General features: G+C 59.4%; 1 protein-coding gene across 2 annotated transcripts in view; it reads left to right on the top strand.

Annotated features, from left to right (window-relative positions):
- The first annotated feature begins 3,124 nt into the window (after positions 1 to 3,124).
- The window catches only part of MGAT5B (alpha-1,6-mannosylglycoprotein 6-beta-N-acetylglucosaminyltransferase B), a 65,220-nt gene continuing 44,504 nt past the window's right edge, over positions 3,125 to 23,840 (top strand). For both annotated transcript variants that reach the window (XM_059379348.1, XM_059379349.1), the window contains exons 1-3: positions 3,125 to 3,559; positions 7,092 to 7,204; positions 15,410 to 15,551. In XM_059379348.1, the coding sequence (XP_059235331.1) occupies positions 3,492 to 3,559; positions 7,092 to 7,204; positions 15,410 to 15,551 (323 nt within the window). In that variant the 5' untranslated portion in view covers positions 3,125 to 3,491. The remainder of the gene's footprint in view (positions 3,560 to 7,091; positions 7,205 to 15,409; positions 15,552 to 23,840) is intronic.

The following is a 23,840-nucleotide window of genomic DNA, read 5'->3' as shown; positions in this document are numbered from 1 at the left end:
GCCAGGGCCTCCTACTGCTTTGGGGTGTATGGGGAGGGCAGTGGGGGAGAGCCAGGAAGTACCATAGTTGAACTGCCCAGGCTGTAGCAGTCTATGCCCTGATGCCCACGATGGGCTAGCCTGTGGTTCTGTTTGTAGCCTCAAGAGAGAAAGAGTGAAAAGGGGATGTTTTTGGAATCTGGTGTGACCTCTGTGTCAGTCCTTGGATGTGCCCCCAGTTCTTGCTCTGCTAATCTCTTCTAGCTTGCTTAGGGTGGCTCTGGTTCCTTCTCAGAAGGCCATGGCTATTTAACTAGAACCATGGTTCCCCATCTTGGCCAGTTATGTCAGCATAATCCATGGCATTAAAAAAGCCAATGTGCCCAGGCCCCAACTTTGGTCCGAAATCGAGGTAGGGAGCTTCTGTTCCGTTAGGTTCCACAGAGGACTCTGCTGGATCTGGGCTGGGAACTCTGGCCTGGAGGGTAGGGGCTTGGCTTGGGTTCCCTGGAAGTAGGTTCTCAGACAAGGATGCTAGTGCCTGTAGTTTATTTCGGAGGTGACCCCGGGAGCATGAGGCAAGGAGAAGAAAGCGAGCTCGGGATGTGCATGGGAGCCGGCCGCCACCACGGGCAGCTAGAGCGCGCTCTCTCTGCGGGAACTCGGAGATGGGAGCCAGTGTGGAATGTGCTGGAGCATCCCGCCTGAGGAGGGGTATCTGTCCATTCCTCGACGGCTGCTTCCGGGGCGTCAGTGCCCTGGAGCTGCTGTCCTGCCCTTGCACGTTCGAGCATATTCCCACAGCCAGAAATAAAGCCTCAGGCAGTGTCGCATGTGTCATCAGTAGTCTGCCCTTTGGCCTGTGGAGGCGGACGCCCGGGGAAAGGGTAGGGGCACCGACAGCGTCCATGCAGGTAGACAGGAGCGGGAAAAATCATAACGGCCACACCGCGAGGGCTCATAGGCACTAGCCGCTGCATTTTCATGTCCCCCTGGGAGGCAGGCTCTAAAGAGCTCAATCAACGGCTAGGGAAACTGAGGCACCAAGAGAGTGTCCACAAGGTTGCATGACTAAGGGTGCACAGACTTCCTCCTGATGTCTACAGCAGACAGCAGGCAGGACCATTTACACTGATCTTTACCATAGACGGGGGGGTCGGGGGGGTGCGGCAAGAGGGGAACAGTCTGAAAAGAGGCGGCTGGGTGGTCTGGCTCGGACGGTGTCTGCCCCATGCCTCCCTCCCTGGCTGCAGGAAGGCACCTTCCCTGCCTACCTCAGAGGCCACGTGCTAGAGGGCAAGGCCCAGAGGGGATGGGGAAGACCCACTCCCACCTTCTGAGCCAAACCAGACACGGCTGTGCCTTTCTTCCCCTTTGGCCTGAAGTGCCAAAAGCATGAACGCCCCCCTCCCACCACGCCCCCCACCCTGAGCTTACGCAAGACAATTGGAAGGGCCATTTCATTCCTGAGTGTAGATGTGGAGTTCACCTTGACATCCGGGGTGTAAATCGGTGCCTGGGCATGTGGCAGGTGTGGGCCGGGCAGAGACCCCTTCCCTTAGCTAGCACCTGGGCCGGCCTACCATGAGGCCCGCTTCCCGCTGCTGTTTGTCGCTCCCCTGCACAGAGGCACGGTCAGCATGTCCTTGTTCAATGCAAATTTGCTACCTAGCTGGAGTAACACGTTAATCCGCCAACACCAATTCATCATCAGTTTTCACATTAGCAGAGAGCAAGGCGAGATAATGGAATGCGGGACAGGTGAATTTTGATGAAGAAGGAGCAGGAAAAGCTGGAGCATGAGTCATTGCTGGTGAGAAACGGCTCAGAGGTGGGGGGGGGGCTAGCAGAGGGGATGGAGGCGAGGCCCCTGCTGGATGGGCCCCAGGCTGGGGAGATGGGAAGTGAAGGTTTTCTCCTCTTCAAAGCCAGGCTTTAGAATCACCGCTGGGATGGCAAGACCCTCAGGGTCATCCACGTCCTGTAACACGTGGTCTGAGGCCTTGGGCTCTTCTTAGCAAGGTGCCTCCCTGTCTGTGCTTGGCCGAGGTCTGGTCGGGCAAAGTGCTGTTTCTGCCTGAGTGCTTTCTCGAATGTGAATGCGGGTCTGGCTTTGGCAGCTGCCCCGCTTGGTTGCGCTGGGAGAAGCCACCGACCCCCCTCCGCTGTGGCAGACACATCTCCAAAGTCAAGAGGTGGAGGAGGTTGGGGGAGAGGGCACGCACATGCTTCCTAGAGCTGGAAAGAGCCTTAGCTGACTTTGGTCACTCTCATTTCATCGTGGAGAAACCGAGGCTTTGGAGTCTCCCTGACTTGCAGGCATCAGCCACTGGGTAGTGGAGGCTCTGAGACCAGAACCCAGGTCTGCCCCGCGCTCTGGCTGCTGGGCTCCGTGGAAGAACCCTACCCGTGCAAGAGGCGGAGTTTGAACCCAGCGCAGTGAGTAAAGGGGAGCCAAGGGCAGTGTCTTCCAGAGAGGGTCAGAGGATGGGTGAGGGCTGCGAAGTGACCTCACAGCTGCTGGGACCAGGGCAGAAGCCCCTGGGTAGGGTGTAGGGGTGGGGGTAGGAGTGAGGGGTGTGGAGGCGGGGTACAAAAGCAACAGGAGGGGGGCCTCTCTCAGCACCAACCTTTTCAAAGCGGCCCTCGACCCTTGGGGCTGCTGGCATGCGGGTTGCTCTCGAAAGCGGGGCGGAGGACGGTTCACAGCTGGAGGGTGGCGTAGGGACCCCCCCGACCCCCTCCCCCGTACCGGGGCCGGGAGGGCGCACTGCCGAGCGGCGGCCACGAGGTGGCGCCGGCGCGCCGAGGAAGCGCGGCGGCCGCTTCTGGGCCGCCCCAGCAGCGGCTCCGCCGCCTCCTCGGAGGAAACAATGCGGCGCCTCCCCGCGTAGCGCGGCGCGGGGCCGGACGCCGGACACCCGACACCCGAGCGCGGGCCACCGAGCGAGCGGGCGGCAGAGCGGGCGTGGGGCGCCCTCGTCGAGAGCCATGGGCGCGGCGCGGTGCCGGGCGGGGGTGCGGCGCGGCCCGGAGGCGCGGGGGCCCGGAGCGCGGGGCCGGGGCCGCCTCTAGCCGGCACCGAGGGCGCGGGCCCGGGCATGAGGGCGCCCGCGGCGGGGAGCCCGTCTGCGCGCCGCGGCGCCGTCCCGCCCAGCGAGCGAGCCCGAGCAGGCAGACGCGCGGCCGGCGGTCGGGGGGCGCGCCGCCTCCCGGCCCCAAAAATGTGAAGCGGGGAGGGCGGAGACGCAGAGACGGCCGGGCTGGGCGCCCTCGCCGCCCTCCGGCAGCCGCGCCGTTCCGCTTCCCCGCCCGCCGAGGCCGCGCCGACTCCGCCGGCCGCCGCCGGAGCAGCGAAGCCGCCGAGCTCCCGCGCCCCCCCCCCCGACCCCCGCCTCCCTCGGACCCGGCTTCGGCCCGCAGCGGGTTCGCGGCCCGGACGCGGCGGGAGCAGGGCCCGGGACGGTGCGTCCGGCCTCGCCCGCGGCTCCTCGCCCAGACAAGTTTGAACAATGATCACAGTCAACCCCGATGGGAAGATAATGGTCAGAAGATGCCTGGTCACCCTGAGACCCTTTCGGTAAAGTTCTCTCCCGGATGGCGCGGGGAGGTCTTTTTCTCCGAGGGGGCGCTGGTAGGGGTGGGCGAGGTCGTTCCCCGAGAGGGTGCCTGTCCCAGTGGCAGAGGGGGCTGTTCGTGCTTCTACCCTTGTGATGGCCAGTGGGGCTGTGACAGGGATGGAGCCGAGGTTCGGGTTCGGGTGGGGAGGGGTGGGCAATCTGAGACGTGTCTCGAGTTGGTCTAGGTTGGAGAGGACTCGGGATGCGAGGGTGGGCATGAGGGCAGAAAGCACCTAGGTTGTGGTCCTGGGCCTCGGCCCAGGGTGCCTCTTTCCTGCTCCTTGGGGTCCTTCCCACTTTGCAGACGGCCCCACCCGGCGGCGAAGTTAGTGCGCTGTGCAGGGCGGCACTCCCCCCGCCCCCCACCGCCCGCCTGCGCGTGGAGCCCTGGGTTGAGTCCTCCACCTGTGCCACTCCTCTGCCCCGGCCTTCTGCTCGCACTCCCCTTCTCGCGGCGGGGTGCGGGTCTGTCTCCAACGGGAAGGTTCCCGAGATTGGAGCAAGGACCTCTCCCGGGCCGGCCGTTCAGCTGGGAATTCGACCCTGGATCGGCAGCAGCCGAGAGTTGGTGGCAGGGGAGGCGCTGCGGAGCCCAAGGGCAGCGGAACCCAGACCTCCGGGGACCTCCGAAGGCAGGAGAAGGGGAAGACCAATGCCCCCACCCCAATCTTCCACGGCCAAGGCTAGGCAGGGCTGGGGCCACGTGGGGCTGGCTGGTCCCTGTTGAACCCATCCCAGGGGCCCCCAGAGCCTGTCAGGGAAGGGACAGTTCCTTCCTCTCTCTGGAGCCTGTGGAGCCTGCCTGCTGCCCAGGTCTGGGAGGAGATGCTAAGTGATGGGTGCCCAGCGGGATGGGAGAACCACCTTGCTCAGGGGAGGCTGGGCAGCAGAGGGCGCCAAGGGAGGGGTGGGGGTCGAACTCCAGAGGCCACAGGTGGGGTGTGGGTACCATCCACCCTGCAGGGGCAGGAACTGGGCAGGTGGATTTGGGTCGTGAGGAGGGGGGGTTTGAATCCCCGCCCCTGCCAGGGCCCCGGTTGGTCTCCTTCTCAGCCCCTGACGGGAAGATCAAGGCTGAGGTGTCTGTGGCCTCCCCAGCTCCTCCTGGGTGGGCCGGCCCTGTTTTGTGGAGCTGAGGAGACCGCTTTGGGGATGGCAAGGATCATGATGGACCACCCCTGTCTGGAGGATACAGGAGGGGAGGATCGTAGAGCTGGTGATGCTGAGGGTATGGTCTTGGGCAGCAGACAGGGAGGCAGCTGGAGCTCTGACAGAAGGTTCCCATGAGAAGCAGGGCAAAGCAGGGCGGGAAGCGGCTGTCTGGAAAGGGCCTTACTCCTCCAGGGAAATCCTCAAATCCCTGGCTGACGCTGACTGTTTAGAGGGTCCTCTTCCCAAGTCTGCCGCCCCATGTCGACCCCGCCCTACAAGTCATGGGAGGGCCAGCCAACTGGGGTGTCAATCTCTGGCTGGGTAATTTCTGGTGCAATTGGAGGCGGCTGCAGGAGCCAGCACCACGGACAGCGCCCACTCCCGGGAGCTGCTTCCTTCTGGGGTCTTGGCTCTTTAAGGACAGACTGGAGGCCCTGTCTCCTCTGTCTCCTTCTGGCAGGACCCTTATTCTGTAGTTGCTCCTGGCATGTTGCTTGAATAGATACATGAGTGGACGAAACCATTTTAACTTGAATCTACTGTGAATGGCCCTAGGATTGAGGTCTGGCAGAGAGAGAGGCAGATGAGGTGTGCTGGGGACTTCAGATTCTGGGCGAAAAGTTGAGACTCCTTTTTCACAGCAGGACCTGCAGCCCAGGTCCCTAGCTCTAAATACAGTCCCACAGCTGTGGAGGGGGTTTGGGGAAGGAAGGGCCCATAAACTCGAGGAGCCTGTCCTTGTCCTCAGGCTGGGAGGACGAAGAGCTGATTCCTTCAGGATCTTCCTGGGTGTGCAACCACCGACCTCCTCCACTCTTTCTCTGGCTGCTGTCTTGAGAGCAGCCTGGCTTCATCTTGGGTTCGCAGAGCCCCATCCCCAAGTGTGGTGGAATTCAGTGAGGGGGCCCTCAGAGGTGAGGGGCAGTGTCCATTATGCTGTCTGCTTGTCCTTGTCCTCTCCCAGGTGAAGCCCTCAACGCTTTCTCTGCCGTGGGGGTTCTGCACCCTCTCTGGTTTAACCTCTAACAGCTTCATTTAAATATGGGGTGGGAATTTTGTCGCGCTTTTATTTTCTTCTGCAATTGTGTGTTTTCTTTAATGGGCTAAGTTTTAATTAAATACCGCTCTGCCAGCTTCGAATAATGAAGATTAAAATGCATAAAGCAAGTCTTGCATGGAGATACAAACGAACGTGGGGTTGAGGCTGGCTGGTGGAGGGGAGAGGGCTGGAGGCCTCTAGCATGACTTGTGGGGCCTCCCCTGCATGAGCCTGGCTTCACACGAGATGGGCTTCCTCATCCTGACTGGGGGGGGGGGCTCCCCTTTCATCTCTATCAGTGTTATAAGTCCCTCTGATCCATTCAAGGTCCCAGAACACCTCCATCTCTGGCCTCCCCAGTGCTGGTTAGTTCAGTTCTCCCGTTTGGGACCCAGCACCTGGTGTGGAAGCAGCAGGAGACGGGAGTTCCCTGCTCTCCCCCTGGGGCCCCCCCAGTGCCCCACACCTGAGAAACAATCAGATGTGTGTTGAAGGAATGAACAATTGTCCTGTTCTGGGTGGCTCTCCTGACCTGCGCCCTTTGAACTTGTGCATAGGTGTCCACTCGCTCTGACCGGTCAGTGCACACAACTACCACGTGCCTGCCTGTTAAAGATGTGGGTTAGGGAGAATCTGGGCCCTGCCCTTGTAAATCTTCCCCTCTGGTAGGGATGGGGGCACACGCCATCCCCCTCGAACGTGATAAGGAGATGTTCAAGCCAGCTCATGACTGATGGCTGTGGCAAGACCCGTGTACATAGTGCAGAGCCGGGCCCGGGTGACTGATGGGATCCAGGTGGGTTTCGTCTGGACCGATAACTTGCCCTCTGGCTGGCATCAGCACCTGCTGTTTGCATCTGTACCAGCGGTTCTCAAACTTGAGCAAGGATCAGGATTGCCCAGAGAGCTTGTTCAAACACGTTGCTTGCACCACCCCCAGAGTGTGATTTGGTAAGCCCAGGAGTGGAGCCCCAGATTTTGCATTTCTAACAATCCCAAGGTGATGCCAGTGCTGCTGGTCTGGGGATCACGCACCGAGGCCGCGCTAATGAGCCAGGCTCTATCTGGAGGCTGGAACTTGCCCGAACTCTGCCTGTATCATTGTCCCTTGGGGTTTCATGCGAGGTTCTCAGCCATCTCCCAGTCGTGGAGCGCTCTTCATTCTGAGCTCAGCCCTGGATCTTCTGTCCCCATCCATCGTTCCATGCTCGCTCCCTCACCCACTCATTCGTGCAGAGCCCTTGCTGGGTGGGGGTGCTTCCCACTGGCCTGTTTCCGACCTGTCCTCTTGCTCTCTGCAGGCTCTTTGTCCTGGGCATCGGCTTCTTCTCACTCTGCTTCCTGATGACGTCTCTGGGAGGCCAGCTCTCGGCCCGGCGCCCGGGGGACTCCCCCTTCACCATCCGCACAGAAGGTATCTTGGTGGGGAAAGGGGAGTCAGCAGTGGGTGCCGGTGTTTGTGGATGGAGGGGAAGGAGGCCTTTGAACCAAGCAACTCAAGGGACTCTCTGGGGCTCCGTCCCAGGGATCCAGGCCACCTCATCTAGGGACGTGGGAATGGATCGGGACCTTGGCCTAGGCTCTCTGACCCCGCACACTGCTTTGGCTTTGGTCCTGGCTGTGATCATCGGGCTTCTTCTGACCCAGACTCTCCGGCCAGGGAAGGACCTTTGAGTCACGGCTTCCCAGGCATCAGAAGAGGCTGCTGGAGTTGCTTCCTTAGTGTGTGTGTGGAGGGGCGTGTTCTGAATATGATCCCTGTTCCTTTGAGACACATACACTCTGTGCTTTTGACCCAGGCTGTGGCCACAGCCGAGGGGGCCGGGGCTGGGACGGGGGTGGGGGTGGGGAGAGGCGGAGGGCAGGCCAGGCCCTGAGCTCAGGTGTCTTATCTCTGAGATGTGCCACATTGTCCAGACCTTTGTGGCTCCTTGCCCATGTGACACTTGTGAGGCAGTGGAGCAGAGGTTCAGAGCACGGGCTTTGGGGATCCGATGGACCTGGTATGTACCCTGGCGCATTATTTCCCAGCTGTGTGCCATTGGCCAAGTCACTTAACTCGCCTATGGGATTGAGTGAGCCCATGGCATGGGGGTGTGATGGGCTCCAGACTTGGGAGACCTCCTGAAGACGGGCCCTCCCCCTTTCTCTTTCTACTCAGTGAAGAATGGCGAACAGTGCAGAGTCCAGCTTCATGGGTCCCAGGGGCTCTTCTGGTCACTGCGGGAGGGAGGAGCACAGGTGTTGGGGCAGCCGGGGCAAGTAGGTTTTCTGGAACTCTTCAGCGGGTTGGCTCAGTGGGCTCTGGGCTTGTCTCTGTCTGCAGCCCGCTTTCGCAAAGCCCCAGGGCCCAGCTGTGTGGCTGCCCTATTCCCAACGGCAAGTACATCCTCCAGGAGCATGGCTGTTGTCTCGGGGGGCGCTCTGAGGGGCACTTGGTATGCCATCTGGTGTCTCATCATTAGATTTGTTCCTTTGGTGTAACATGTACTTCTTTAAACTTGCAAAGCTCCTGGCAGGAGTTCCACCTTTATTAGTCATTCAAGCCTGAATGTAAATGAGTGTATCAGAGTTGCGCCAGTCTCTTCTGAGCCCCCGTTTTCTCCGATAAATGGGGACGAGCCCTGTGTGCCCAGGGTTGACGTGAGTCGTGCTGAGATAGCACGTGGCAAGGGGCTCGAGCAGCATCTGGCAAATAGTCCAAGCGCCGTCAATACTTATTGTGTTCGGTCCGAGACGGGGACACTGCAGAAAAGGTTGTTGAGGGGAACGGGTAGGGGTGAGGGGATGCTGGGGTTTCCGCCCAGGAGACAGGCGTGAAGGAGATTGAGGCTGGAAAAGGGGGCAGGGGCGGGTTGTGAAGGCGCACTTGAGGGGCGGCTTGGAGAGAGGTACTGGAGGTCTCGGGTCGATCGTGGGGGCCGTGGAGTTTGAGGAGACAGTGTCTAGGGAGAGGTGCTCAATCCACTCCTGGAGAGGGTCACGCCTGCCTGGGGGGCTGCTACGGGGGCTTGAGGAAGCGGGACCGCCAGGAAGGTGAGGGATCCAGGAGTGGGGATCGGGGGCTGGGGGAGGAGGGGCGTGTGGCTGGGCTCCAGTCCTTCTGCTCGTTTCTCTGGCAGGGGATGGAACCAGTGGCCCAGAGTACAGAGGGCCTGTGGGAGCCCTGCCGAGCCGTGTACTGTGCACCTTTGCCTGGTAGGGGAGGTGAGAGGCCAACCCCGACCAGATCTGTGTCTGAGGGGTGGGCAGAGCCCTGGAGGGGAGAGCACTTGCCCAAGGTCACCCAGTTAGATGAGAGGCATGTGTGTGTGTATGTGCACACGTGTGTGCCCGCGTACATGCTCAGGCTTTCCATCAGAGTGTAATATCCACAAGATGGACGCATCGCGCAGCCAGCAGCCGGCAACCACGACCAGGAAACGGCGCGTGAGCAGCCCCCGGGGTGCCCTCCCGGCTCCGCGCACCCAGTGCTTCCCTATGGGTGTCAGGACCCCGACTTCTCACAGCACAGGGCTTCGCCTGTTCTTCAGACGCCGTGAGGAAGGAATTGCATGGTGGCTGTTCTTTCGTGTGTGCTGTTTGCTCTCCGTACTGCACCTGAGAGGGCCGTCCCCTCTGTGTGGCCGTGGACGTCTGTCCCCGCTGCTGTCGTGTGAACTCCGTTGTGTGAAGGGCCCGCATGGTGTTTACCCACTCTACTGGCAGTGGACGTTGCTCCCAGTTTGGGGCATGTGGCTGGTGATGCTAGGAACATCCTGGTCCCTGTCTTCCGGGGCACACACACATTTCTCTTGCGTACGCAGAAGGCTGAAGTTGCCGGGTCTCCTCTCTCGTGACATCAGTTCTCAGAGCAGGTTCAGCCGACTCAAAGGCTTTTCACATTTCCTGGGTCCCTGGGCTGGAGGCTAAGTGCCTAGAATGTGGAACTAAAGGTGGGGAGGGGGAGACACATGGGGAGGGAGGCCTCACCCTTCTGGAGACCTGACCCTGGCTCGGTCCCTTTCCCGATTATCTTTGTCCCCCTGGTTTCTTTCATGCCATGGGATGAAGTGGATTTTTTTGGAGAGACCCAAAAGCAGGGACTTGGAAGAGCCCCAAGTTTACATTGTGGGTTTAAAATCCTGATCATGCAAAACACGCCTCCTCCAAGGACACCCACACGCTGTGCCTGGAGCAGCCCTGCAGGAACCCCGCCTGGGAGGTGCGAGCTTTTCTGCCGAGGAGCCACACAAGCGGAGGCCTGGGGCTGGAGGGTGGTCAGGTGGAAGGGGAGACTGGAGGTCAAGGGTGGCGGTTGGGTTGTGGCGTTGCATTGGTTCCCCTGTCTGTGCAGCCCCAGGACAGAATTGGGAGAGGGAACCTCTGGAAGGCACTGCTGTTTAGGGGGGCAGAAATCCTTGCACAAATCGGCAAACCGTCTGAGCACAAATGGGGGAAACAATCTGTCGTGTCCTGGCCCGTCAAGCCTGGCAGGGAAGTGGGCCCCCAGGACGAGGCTGGGGAGCGCTGGGAGAAGCAGGGTGTTCTCTAAAAGGAGGGGGGCCTGCCATAGCCTCCGTGGACGGTGGTCTCCCAGCGGAGGCTCTGGATTCCCTTCTAAGCCAGGTTGTATTTTATGATAAAGTTCTCTAGTTTGGGGATAAAAATGTAAGAGGCATCTTCTATATTCTGCATACTCGTCTTAAGATTTAGGAGGGGGAGGGAGGCTAGCAGGAAGCGTGACTCCAAGTCTGACCTGATTCCCTCTTGCTGTAGGTGGGCCTGCCTTGGGCCCTGGGGGCTTTCTTTCCCAGAGAAGGAGGGGGTTTTGCCTGTGCAAAACAGACCCCGGTGCCTTCTCCCTGCCTCCTGGCTGCACTTCCCCTCTCTTGTCCTGAGGAGGAACTTGCTCTCCTCTCAGGGGCAGGCGGTGGGATGTGAGCTTGTGTCTCAGGCCTCTCTCCTGATGTTGCCGTGGATTCCCCGAGCATGTGTGGCTGGCTCTTCCCGGTCTCTGTCTTGTCTAGAAGAGGTAGTGGCTAGAGGCCATCGCTGGGGAGAGGCCTGCAGGCGGGGGGGGGGGGGGGGGGGGGCGGGGGGCGGGGGGGGGGGGGGGGGGGGGGGGCTTGGCTCAGCTGTATGTGGCTGCCCTGAGGTTCCCCGGGGGCAGGGCCCTGCCAGACCTTCCTACTCCCAGCTGGGATTCGAATCTGGGGAATAGCAGAAAAATATTTCCTTGCTCTGTAGCTGTCTCTGGCCTTGGACCTTGTTGTTAGGGAGCTCATCTCCTCAGAGGCTGGTGATGGGCGGGTGGGCCAGGGCGCAGGGCCTGCCCTTGTCTCCTGTGCTGCCCAGAGCCCCAAGCCTCAGTGACCTCAGCTGGCATCCGTGGTGGCTGTGTGCTGAGGGACACATGTGCTCATTTCTCCAGCTGGGCAAACACTTAAGTCGCAGCCCCTATCTCAAGGGCCAGGGAGGTCTCTCTCATCTGGTGAGTGGGGGCTCCTTCAGTTTCTAGGAACCAGCAAGAAAGGGTTGAGGTGAGGACAAGGCAGGGGACAAGGGAGGTTTGGAGGGACAGAGGAGCTTGTCTGTGTCTGGAGGGGTGGGGAGGGGCGGGGAGGGGCTGGGCCTGGATGGGTCATAAAACACCTAAGTCTGTAACCAGAAGGAGCCGTCTGTATCTCTCGGTGCCGGCTTTCCTTATTTATATGGAAATATGGAGGGAGTGCGTGTGAGTCCCGAGATGTGTTCCTAGGGCTTCACATTAAATACATTTCAATTTAGCTGACACCGGGAGCGGTAAGGTGACTCAGGGCCAGCCGGGACTCAGGCTCCGCTGACAGTCGGGGATGGGCGGTGGCCTCCAGGGAGCCAGCCAGGGAGCAGATGCCACCGGAAGCTCCCCGGAAGCGGTGGGCAGCTTCCAGTCTGCGCCATCCAAGCCCCAGCGGTGGGGGAGGGTCTCGTGGTCTTGGTCCAGTCTGATGGAGGTGCCCTTACAGACCCATCTGAGAGCCGCAGTGCGTCTCCCTAGAGGCGTCCCTAAGCCCTTGGGTCTTCTGGGGTCACTCTTTCTGTTGACGTGTTTAAAGAATTGGCTTAATCTCTCCTATTTGGGGCCATACAGAGCCCCACAGATCTCCAAGGACTCCCCGGGGGGGCTTATGTGTCCCTGCTCACCTCCTCTCTGAGCTTCTGCTGCTGTGAGTTATCCTGCTCACTTTGTCCCCTCCTGTGTCGTCTGTGTCCCTGACATTGACCTACTGGGAAGGGCACCTTTCCCCCCAATTCCTGGCACAGAGTAGGGATGATGGCTTGGGGGCTGGGACCACTGGGACGCACAGCAAGCGGATGACAGGTCCCTCCTGTGTCCCCGCAGCTGGAACCCCCCACCTGACCCCACATTGCCCTCTGGCCGCCCTGCCTCCCCTGCCTCTGAGCCCCTGTGCCTTTTCTTGCTCCTCTTCACCCAGGCTGAACCAGAAATCTCCAGTCTTATGACTCGATATGCCATCATTTTGCTTTCTCTCTGTCTCACTGCTCTGGACATTTAGACTCCTAGACTCTGCTCTGGCCCACCCAGGGGTTAGTAAAACAAAACTGAGCTTTCTCCCTAAGGGGATTCTGCTGGCTTTTATAGGAACAGTCTTTCCTTTTCTGTTACCCTAATCTCGAGAGGGGCAGATAAGGCAAGAGCCAAAACAGGAGTCCCGGTCCATAGAAACTCAGGGTTCTGTAGTCCAGTACCTCATTTATAGGAGGAGAAACTGAGGCCCAGAGAAGGAAAGTGGCATGTCCATCCATCCTGCACCCATGTGGCGGGTGACAGAGCAGGTGGCGTGCAGGCATTGTCACTCCCACCCCAGCCTGTCCCCCGCCGTGGTGCTGCCCCGGCTCTGCTTGGCTTCTGGGGCAGCTCTGGGCCAGATGAGGCCTCTCTTCTGCTGCCTGTGCTGTGGGGCTGGGTGCATGTGTGGGGGAGGGGGGCAGTGTCACTGAGGTTCCAGGGAGGAGCTCAGGCAGTGAGGAGGAGCCAGGGTAGCTAGGAGATGAGCTAGGACAGAGGGACAGCAGTGTGACAGGGCAGAGTGCCATGCCTGAGACATTCTGGGGAGCTTAGCACTGCTCCAGAAGCAGTGATGTGGGTTCGGCATTGTCAAGGGGCCGTACCTGCAGGAGCGAGCTGCTGCCCAGGCTCTGTGGTCCCGCTGGGCCTGTGTGCTCTGACCAGGTCATGGTCGGGGGGCCTTGGTTAACAAGCTCCGACTTAGGGTGTCCCCAGCTGCAGTCTTGCTCTCGTTTTCTCATGCCATACCTTTGAGGAAAGGACCACCCGAGACTGTGCTGTAGCATTGGCTCATCAGGGCTGCCCAGGGAGGGTGGGCAGGCTGTGCACTGCATAGCTCCAGGAGTGGTACCAAGCGGCCCGGTCAGATCTTCTGATGTTCCCTATTTTTCTAGCTGAGACGATAGGAACCCCCACCCCCACCTTGTTTTACTCTGTGCTCCAAGCACCAGTTGAAAGCCACATACTACGTTTGGATGGATGATGGACTTGGGTGGGGGTTCCAGGGGTGAGAATGGTTTGAAAGACTAACCATCACCCCTAGCTCTGTGGAGTTGAAAGAGAGGGGGAGCTATTTATATCTTCTTGGACTGATTGACTAACTGGCTGAGGACTGAGCGAGTGTGCTGGGACGGAGGGGTGGAGAAGCTTGCTTCACTTAGCACAGTGGTGACATTGCCCAATCCCGACCGGTTCGTTAAAAATCCACCCAGGTTTCTGAGAAGTGAAAGTGGGAAGATCGCTAGTTATTTCAGCTGCCGGTGCAGAGATGGGCTGGAGACTGTGTTTCTTTCCTTTCTTCCTCTAGATATGCATTTTTTTTTTATCAACACCCGAACTCACCCATTTTCATTCTTGGGCAGCTCTGTGTGTGTGTGTGTGGTGCTGGAGTCAGGGACCCTAGCTTTCGTAAGGAAACCAGCTCCCTGATGCTCCAGATTGCATGGCATGCGAGTGATGGCTCCCCGGCTCCTGGTGGCCTTCTTTCTGAACTCAGGTGGACCCAGTCCTCTGGGGAACACAGGAGGTGACTTAGTCAAGAGAGAAAGCGGCGAACACCACTAGACCTGGCCGGGCCCAGAGCCAGGGGGTATGGGGGACAAGCAAAGTGGAAATGTCACAGGCAGCCTTGGTAGCTGAAGCTTGTCTTAGCCCCCTGCTCTCATTTCAGTCCTAAACTTGGAGCAGGGGAGACCAGCCCCTCTGGCCTCTTCTCTTTTCCCCATCTCTGCCCCCGGGTCCCTGTGGCCTGCCATGCTCTCTTCTGCCCCCTCCTGGCACTGTGACAGCAGACAGCAGATAGGACTTGGTAGTACTGACTTGAGTTGGGGCCCCAGAGGCTGATAATGCTGCTATGAATGTCCCTTGGCCACAGAGCCCCACTGCGGGGGGTGGGGGCAGGGGGTGCGTGGTGGCAGAGGCAGGCGAGAGCCTCTCTGAGCTCACCAGGCCTGGCCCCTTCTTTCTGGAGCAGCGTATGCTGCGGGTGCCCCAGCCCTTGGCTCCTGCTGTCTCCGAGCGCTCAGGCTGACTCATGGCTGCTGGTGACGGCCAGTCTTTGCCCAGGGCTTCTTGTAGCCACTGCCGCTGGCTGGCTGCCCTCCAGCAGGTTGGGAGTAGCAGGAGTTGGCTGTCTCTGCAAGCCACCCTCAAGCAGTGACCGGCAGGAGACGGGCTGCACATGGCCCAGGTCCCTCACCGCTGGGCAGAGGACTCTGGGGCAGACTTGACATCTGCTGGTCTCCCCAGGCTGGTGACTCTCCCTCTCTGGGCTGTCTCCCCTTCCCTGTGTCACCTCTTCACTCCCTCACTGGGGTTTCCTTTACCTCCCAAATGCATGACTTGTCCTTACATCCTTGTCCCAGGGTTTGCTTTTGGGGTACCCAACCTCAGGCCCTCCCCCCTCCCCCCCCCCGCAAACCCCTGGAAGCACTCAGGTCGCCATGACTTGGCTCGTTTGGTGTGGGAGGTTCAGAGCTGGCTCTTGGGCTTTGCAGGGAACCAAACTGGGGATGGCGGTGCCTGGACCTGAGGATCCATGGACCGTTAGGAGGGGGTTAAAACCTTCACATGAGGGTGCCTGGGTGGCTCAGTCGGTTAAGCATCTGCCTTTGGCTCAGGTCATGATCCCAGGGTCCTGAGATGGAGCCCTACATGGGCCTCCCTGCTCAGTGGAGAGTCTGCTTCTCCCCTGGCCCCCTGCCTTGTGCTCTCTCTCTCTCTTGCAAAAATAAATAAATAAAATCTTGAAGAGAAAACAAAAAACCTTCACATGATTTGACTGAGAGTAGGTGTACCGCTCCGTTCTGCAGGCGCTGAAACAGAAGCCCAGAGACGTTAAGATGATCTCAGTGCCACCCAGCTAGTAGAGAGCAGGGTTGGCCTGGGGTGGGGCCAGTGGGGGAGCCCCTGTCCTGCAGGGGTGAGGGGTGGGGTGGGCTCACTCTCCTGACGCCTCCTTAGCCTGCAAAAGCGGGACTGGGGTTGGAGTCATAGAGCCACCAGGTGGCTTCAGGTGGCCCGCAGGCCGCAGCCGAGCCTGACCGTGTGCCCGCACTCTGTCCGCAGTGCTGGGAGGGCCGGAGTCGCGCGGCGTCCTGCGCAAGATGAGCGAGCTGCTGGAGCTCATGGCGAAGCGCATGGACGCGCTGGCCCGGCTGGAGAACGGCAGTGAGCCGCACCGGGCTGCCGGGCGCTTGGCCGCGGACAGGTAAGGGGTACGTGGAGGGGGAGGGGCCGTCAGGGTGGAGGAGGGGGTCACCCCGGGTGCTGGTGGGCACCGTATCAAAATGTGCTCCCAGAGCAGGGTTGGGGGGCCCTGTCGGGCAGCCGCCTGCCTTTCGGCTAGCCGTGTGGAAACGTTTAAGAATGCAGAAGCAACCGGTGTTACAACCCCGAGCACACGCCCGCCGCCATACTTAACAGCTGTTACCCTTTTGTCATGTTAGTGGCCTGACGTGTCCTTTTTTCCTTTTTCCTAAAAATCGCAGACAAAAGCTCGAGGGCCCTTTGGGGGGGGCACGGGGGGGACAAGGGGCTTCCTGAGTTAGGCGTCCGTTCTTCGAGTCCGCGGTAACCATTGGCATATGCCTCCTTTATACGCACACGCCACACACACACACACACACACACACACGGGGTGTGGGGTGTTTGCTGGCCCCATGTGAGTGGATCCCACAGCACGTTTCCTGCACCTGCGTTTTCAACACGATAGCCTGGGGCTCTGTCCACGTTGACGGTCACGTGTGGGATGGGCGTATGAGTAACGTGGCCCCGCGGTTGTCCTCTACCAATGGGCCTGGGCCATTTTTGCCAGAAAGAATTTCTTGCTTTTTTCATTCTAAATATTCCCCTACTGAGTCTGGAACATCCAGAGGTCTCTGAGAGTTGGTGCTGTGATCCCTGTGCCTCAGCAGTGGCCCCAGAGCCCCTGTGTGAAACCAAATCATGTGTCTTGGGTGTGTGAGTGATCTGGGACCCCCGAGAAGGAGGACATGTGAGGTCAGGGCCATCCTGATGGGGCGCCTTGGCCCTCAGGCTCGGCTGTGGAGGGCGGGGCTTGCCGCCCACACCGCAGGGAGATGACCTGCACTTGACCTCTTTTCAACACTGGGGTTCCTCGTGGGGTGGATTTGCTCCGTGTGTTCTAACTGCTAAAAAGTAAGTTTGAAACCCACACTTTACACGATTTAGCAAAAGCTGTACTTTGGCCAGTGTGACTTGCTAAAATTGTTCTACTGCTGAAAAATATCGTTGAAATCCACACTTCCAGACAATCTGTAGGAAAGCTGTGGCCCAGTCGGTATGTGTGATGGAAAAGCCAAGGCTCCAGGCATTTCCTGTTTGGAGTTTGGCTCAGTCGGTTAAAGTGTCGGTGGGCCGGTCCTGGTCACGGCGGGACCCTGGCTGGCCTGAGGCAGGGGGTGTGGGTGGCGGACCCCTCCTGTGGACTGGGGTTCCTCTGCCCCATAGTCTGCCTAGGTTGGGCTCTTGGCCATGACACCATCTCACAAAGGCCCTGCCGATGGAATGTTCTGGAGGCCCATTTGGGTCACTGTATGTCGGCGTGGCTGCTTTCATATGAGGTGGCATTTACCAGAAGCTCACCCAGGGCCTGGCTTCACCCTTACTGTGTCGTACCTCAGTCATTGGTCCCAGGCCCGCTTTACGGGTGCTTCCTTTTCTGCCACAGTGAGGGGGGAACTGAGGTCCAGAGAAGGTCAGGATCTCGCCCAGAGCTGCACAGCTGCTAAGGGGCTGACCTGGCTCTGGGCCTGGTCCAGCAACCCCAGAGCCTGTGTTTCCCCCACTGAGCTCTTGATAGCCATTCACGAAATATGCGGCTGTGTGGGGGTTAGTTTTTATTCCTTTGCAAGACGTTTCAGATCAAAGAATTCACAGCCCAGGGACAAGATACCCTTTGTTAGCTCTTTGCCTTGATTTGTTTTGGTTTGGAAAACGTAGGCACTGCAATGACAGTCCGGGGGCCACGTGGTGATAGCGTTGGGTGCCTCTCCCAGGGCGTGCGTGGCTCCTGAGCGGGCTGCGTGACCGGGTGCCGGGCGGGTGCTCTCTCAGCATCCTGGACGAGGATCTGACAGCAAACTGAACTGATCGGCTCATGAAGTATGTCTTGGACCTACTAAGTGCCAGGCTTGGCCAGTGGTGTTGGGGCCCAGAGATGAGCCTCGTCCATACTTCTGTGGAGAAGACTGGCAGGAGCCAAGAAACAGGAATAAGGAACACAAGTGTAGTCACTGTGCCTGCTCTGAAGGGTCAGGGACAGAAGGCACTAGTCCCACGGGGAGGTCTGGGAAGCCCTTTCTGAGCTGGTGGTACTTAAGCTTGATTCTGTGGGAATCAAGCAGCCAGCTTTGGGAAGGAGCCAGCTACGGGAGGAGCTGGGAGAATTTGAAGTAGAGTGGGCAACAGGTACAAAGGCCCTGGGGTAGGCATAAGCTTGGTATGTTGGAGGAAAAGAGCCAGCGTGAAAGCCAATATGGCAGAGCAGCATGAGGGACAGGAGAGGCCCACAGGGCATGGGGCAGTGGCTTTGACAGCTGTGGTGAGACCCTGGGACACTATTCTGAGAGGTGTGGGAATTTGCCAGAGGGCTTACCACCAGGAAGTGCTGGGACCTGACTTCTTTTTAAAAAAGAGCTCCAACCAGTGTGAAGAAGGGAAGCCCGGGAGCTGGTGGCAGAAATGGGGAGGAGGTAAAAGGATTGGGCTCCCCTGGAGCTCCTTCTGGGGCACGAGATCATTTTCTCCTCTGTGCAGAGAGGCCACTTTCCTCTCGCTGCCTGTGCCGCTCTAATCCAGCTCCTCACCCTCATGGCATCTTTTGCCCTCTCCTGCCTGCCCCCAGCTGTGCTGCCACCTCTCTGGGCTGCTGGCTCAGCCTCTGCCCACAGGGCTGCTCACCAGGCTGAGGGCAGAACACCAGGCCGCTCTGCCTCCACGAGCATCCTGCTGTGGGGGGCAGAGACCAGGGTCAGGCGGCCTGTCTTTTTGGGCAGGGGACCTACTGTCAGCTGGTTCAGCGCCGTCTCTGGTTTCTTCCAGTCCCGGCCTCTGCCTCCCTCCTCCCGCCCCTGCCCTGCCCTTCATCCCCTTCAGAGTAGAGCCCGCGCCACCTCCTAGCTCCGTCCCGGAAAATAGCAACCATCCATCAAGACCAGCGGAGCCCATCAAACCCCACAGGCACAGCCATAAATTGCAGGGACATTGTTGCTTCTGGTTGCAGGGAGAGAAATGGTGGGTGTGTTCAGGGCATGGGGGGATGCTGCTTGCTCATGCCTCGCCTGTGCACAGACACTCCAGCTCCTGCCCCATCTAAAGCCCCTGGACTGACCTATCCGGGCTAGGCAGGAGGGAGTCCGGCAGACGCGCGCTGCTGTGTTTCCAGCAAACTGTTCACCTGCACTTGGAGTCCTCACTTCGAAATGATCCGTGGCCTGAACAACCCCCACAGTCCTCCCCCGGCCCTACTGGAAGCTTCTGGACTGTTGCCTCCTACCCATGGTTGGTATGTCCTCGGGGAAAGCAAATTTGCTTTTTTAGCCTAGGAAAACCTAATTAGGGGTTATTTGCAGATTTGCTGCGAGTGGCATCATATTATGTATCCTAAAGCCAAACAGTAATGATCTCCGAATTTCCCATAAGGCTTCTCTGCAGTAGCAGAGACGACCAGCATCTTAGGCTGTTGTTATTCGAGTCAAATAGGAGTCCGTATCTGCTGGACGCTTGTGTGTGTGGTGTCTGGGCCGGGGTTTCTAGACTCTGTTCTCAGAGGGACCCTGCTGGGGAGGGGCGGCCGCACCCGGCCGTGTGCACAGCGAGAGGCTCAGCAGGGCTGTGTTGAAGAGTCCGAAGCTCACTGCAGTGAGGGGCAGACTCGGGGCTGCATCCTGGCTGCTGCCTGGCTGGGGGGGCCGGGCCAGCAGCAGGACATGTGACTGCTCTGAGCCCTCCTCGTCCCTGTCCTCATCTGTCCATGAGAGAGAATGCTGGGTGGGCGGGGGGCAGGGGGGAGACCCGGCCTCCCCCTCCAGCCCCCTCCCCCTTCCCAGCCCTGTGGTTTCTCTCCCTTCCCCGCTGGGTGAGCAGAGAGAGAAGGGGCGAGCTGATCACATTTGGGAGGGCCTAGAATCCCCAAGGAGGTTTGGGGTGAGTCTGCTGGAAGTGGGGGCGGGCGTTTCAACAAAGTAGCAGGAGCCAGGTGTTCCAGACGGAGGCAGTGAGCAAAACCACCCGTAAGGCTCCCATGTGGGAGGAGGGGCTAGAGGACCTGGTGGCGGGGTGGGGGAGCAAACCCTGAGATTGAGGGCTGCAAAAACCGTCTACAGACTCTATACTCCCCGGTTTATGTCTTCGGTCTCAAATATCCGCATGCCTGCCCAGCTGGGTGTCCCAGGAACAACTCAGATGCGGCGTGTTCTGGACACACCTGAACCCCACTTCTCCCCAGCCCTCTCCCTCAGGCCATGCCAGGCCCAGCCTTTCCATCGTCTGGACCCCCAGCCTTGGCGTCAGCCTCGACCCTTCTCTCTGTCACTTGTGTCCCGTTCGTCAGCAAACTGTCCCCACCTTCAGAAGGTGCCCAGAATCCCACCTCTCTCCACTGCCCACCACCCCGCCCTCCTCCCACTGATTCCCAACTCAGCAGCCAGAGAGATGATTTTAAAATACCAATTCCGTCAGGAGCCTCCTCTGTTCCCCACCTCCCCCGTAGCTCCCTGTCCCACCCAGTGGCCCATGACCCCCATGCCCCCACCCCCCTTGTCTATCTGGCTCCTCCCCTGCTGTCTTCCCACTTGCTCCCTGGGCTGCAGCCCACCAGCCTCGGCACTGTTCCTGCAGCACAGCCATCTCCCTCTGGGCCTTTGCACAGGCTGTGCCTCTGCCTGGAATGCTCTTGTCTCCGATCTGGCCGGGTGAAAGAATCCAATTTCTTCCTCCCGCGGATTTCTCCCCTGACTTCCTTCAGTTTTGGCTCATGTACCACCAGCGGGCCCTTCCCCGAGGACCTATTTCGAACCGCGCCCCGCCTCCCACATTCCCATCTCACCCCGTGTATTTCCATGCTTTGCTTGTCCACTGCCTCCAGAGCTGGAACAGATGCCCTGTGAGGGCAGAGTTTCCTGCCTCTGTCACTTCTGGATCCCAGAGGTCAGTCAGCAACCGTCGGGGGAAGGGAGGGAGACGGGGAGGCAGAGAAGAGCGGCAGCGCGCGCCCTCGGGTGCCCTGGGGGGTTGTGCCTGTGCCACTGGGCGCGGCGGGACAGCAAGACAGAAGCCAGGGGCGCTGTGGCCACCACCAGCCACCCCGGACGAGTTCCCGTTCTGGAAGCCGAGGAGGTCGGCCCATCTGGGAGGGCCCGGTTACTGCCGCGTGGCCTGTAACGACCTGCTCATACCCCACTGGGAATCTGTCTTAGGAAGAGAATCCTAACTTAGGAACAGGCGTATGAGCAGCTTGGTCCTTGAGGCCTTTTTTACGCTGTCAAAAAGTGTGAGCAGTGGGGCACCTGGCTGGCGTCGTCGGTGGCGTGTGCAACTCTTGATCCCGGGGCTGTGAGTTCAAACCCCGTGTTGGGTGTAGAGATGACTTGAAATAAAATCTTAAATTTTAAAAAACCTCACAGAGTTGGAGCAACCATTGGAACGTCCCCCAGCGAGGAGGCAGTACGCGGGCCGTGGCGGCTCTGCTGGGCGCTGCTTGTGCCGCCGTCAGATGGGATGTGGACAGGGACCGGCAGGGATTCTGGGGGTAGGGGACAGCGTGAAGGGCAGGTTTCACAGTTACGAACAGAGTTGGACTGCGAGTGCGCAGAGTTCAGCAAGAGCCCAAGTACTGATACTCAGTGCAGCACGTCACGATCCCTGTCCCTGGGTAAGGGGATGAGGGTTTTTCCCAATTTCCTTATGAAAAAAAAACCTCAAAAAATGCTTCTAGACATTCTTGGCCACCTGTGGCCCGAGCCAAGAGCCTCTGGGGTCTGCGTGGGAATGTGGGTGGGGGGGCAGGGCAGAGAACAAGTGACCCAGAAAGGCAACTCTGGGGGCTCCTTTCAAAGGCTTGCCTCAATGTTGTCACACCCCATGCAGGGCCCTCCCTCCCAGAACAGCCTCTGGCTGGAGGTCAGGGCACTGCTCTGGCCCCATTGCTGGAAAGAGGCCAGACTGGTGGCGAGGGACTGGGTTAGCTGGGTGACGGGGTCAGGATCAGTCAGCCCTGCAGGGTGGAAACCTAGCCACTGTGACGGGTGTGAATGGGTTATGCGTCCTAACAAAGACAGAGACTCTCAACATCCCAAGTATTTGCCGTTCGAAAGACAGGGTGCACCTGCTCTTAGGCTCTCAGTGTGTCTTTAATAAAATATACATAGGAGATATTTTAGAAAATCCTCCAGGGGAAAGCCAGGCCCTGAGATGTGGGGGCTGGCATCCAGCTCTTGTGTCCCCCTGCCCAGCCTCAGCATCCTGGCTCTGTCCCACTCAGGGGCACTGATCACTCTCCCAATTGCTGAAACCACACATGGCTCAGCTCTGGCTGTGTTCCTGTCAACAGCGGGAGACGATCCATCCTTCTGTCTGTCTGTCTATTTATCTAATATAAACGTAGATGTAGGGATGTGTGTGTGCATTTCTCGGTGCAAGAGAGAGAAGTGCTCTCTGTTCTTGCTTGGGGAGGGGCTGGCAGATCCTCTGGGGCGTTCAGAGCCCCCCACAGCATCCGGCAACCCGGATGGGGGCAGAGGGAGCCGAAGAAGCTGCGGAGGGGCACCGAGAAATTGGGGGGAAGGCTGGACGCTGGGGCTGGAGCTCCTTATGTCCCGTATGGTGTGTGTGAGAGGGGACAGACAGACAGTCACAGAGAACATGTCTCCCTGTCCACGACACTCGTGTCTGTGTTTCCTGATAAGTGTGGCTGTGGGCACCTGGGTGCAGAGTCTCCGGGTTTTAAAAGGAAACTGACTGGTTTCATGATAAAATAACAACTCCCAGCAAGCATGCTGGCCAGCTGCCGGAAATCGATACTCTTGTTAATTGAATGCAACCTTCATAAATCATGGGAGGAACACGAAATTAAACCTCCTTCCCCAGGCGTCCAGGAGAGCCTGTTCAAGGGGCCTGGGAATGAGGGCCAAGTGGGTGATGGTCTCAGGGGCTGAGAGGAGGGAATGGGGCATCTGGGGGGCCTCTTGGGGGCCTGACACGAGGGGGTGACTGGAGCTGGGCCCCAGGGGAAGGAGCCACTGTGCCCCAGCCCTGGGTGGCGGAAGGAGCAGAGCATCTCCGGGGGCAGTGGCTGGCTGCAGCAGGGGTGGCCGTGGGGGGCCGTCTGGCTCCAGGAGGCTGCCCGTGCTAGGCAGGAGGGGCTGGCGGTCTGTGGGCATGAGGTGAGGGATGCTTGGGCCAGAGAACGTGGAGTACTGTGGATACTGGAGAATTCTCCAGGAGGCTCCCCAGGGCCTGCACAGCCCTATGGCCCCGAGAGCCGCGGCAGCCACGGGACCACCACATTTGTCGGAGGTGGCGTGTGAAAAGGTCCCAGGATTCTTGGTGGAGTATCTGCCCAGCTGCGGGGGGACGGTGGGACCCATCGGAGCCGATGCCCCAGTGGTCCTAAGAGCTTCCTGATAATGCAGAAGCCCCTTCTCTGCCCCTACCTGGCACCCACAGTTTGCAGGCTGGGGCTGAGAACCTCACTCTCCTCTTGCTGACTGTGCCGCAGGGAGCCGCCGCCTCGGGGATTATCTGCTGCTCCAGGGTGAACAGCAAAGGCGCCTCCTTCGGGGCCCTCTCTTTAACCTCCAGCCTGCCCTCTGCCCACCTCTCCCTGACGTGGCCCTGGGTCTCCGCTACTCCCGCTCAGGCCACCCTCTCAGTAGACCCCTTCAAGCTCTTCTGGTTTACCCACCAAAGCATGCACCAACGATAAAACAGGGAGGAATAAAAATAAGCATCAAGTAGGAAGGATAAAGGGCCCCCGGTCACCTGCACCAGCATGGGTGAGGCTGGGTGCCTCGTCCCTGCGAACTCCCTGCCTTGTAGACACAATTCCAGCTCTCTACCCTGGTAGCAGGCCCTACAGGGTTAGGAGTGGTGTTGACGGGGAGATGCCTTCTGCTAGAGCTCTTCTAGCCTTCACCACCTGCCGGGGGTACTGAGGGCTCCGCCCCCACGATGTCAGTCCCTAGCTCAGGGCCTTGGTCCTGCTCTCCTGCCTCTGTGCCCACCCTTAGGCACAGACCCCTTGCAGGTGAACTGGTACCTGATTTTTCCACATTAAAGCTGTGGCCCTGAGTGAGTGACTCAGCTTGGCTGTGCCTTGGTTTCCTCCTCTGCACAATGGGGCCCTTAGAAAGAACCATGACGTTGTCGGGACAACTATCGGGGGCCCCGTCGGCTGGAGGCCGCCCAGCCCCGACTTCCCAGTTTATTCCCCTTCTTTGTGTGTCCCAGGCTGCTGTCCTGTTGCGGTCTGTGGTCT

Source organism: Mustela nigripes, chromosome 16 (assembly GCF_022355385.1).
Source record: "Mustela nigripes isolate SB6536 chromosome 16, MUSNIG.SB6536, whole genome shotgun sequence".
NCBI lineage: Eukaryota > Metazoa > Chordata > Mammalia > Carnivora > Mustelidae > Mustela > Mustela nigripes.
This window is presented reverse-complemented; position numbering and strand designations above follow the sequence as displayed.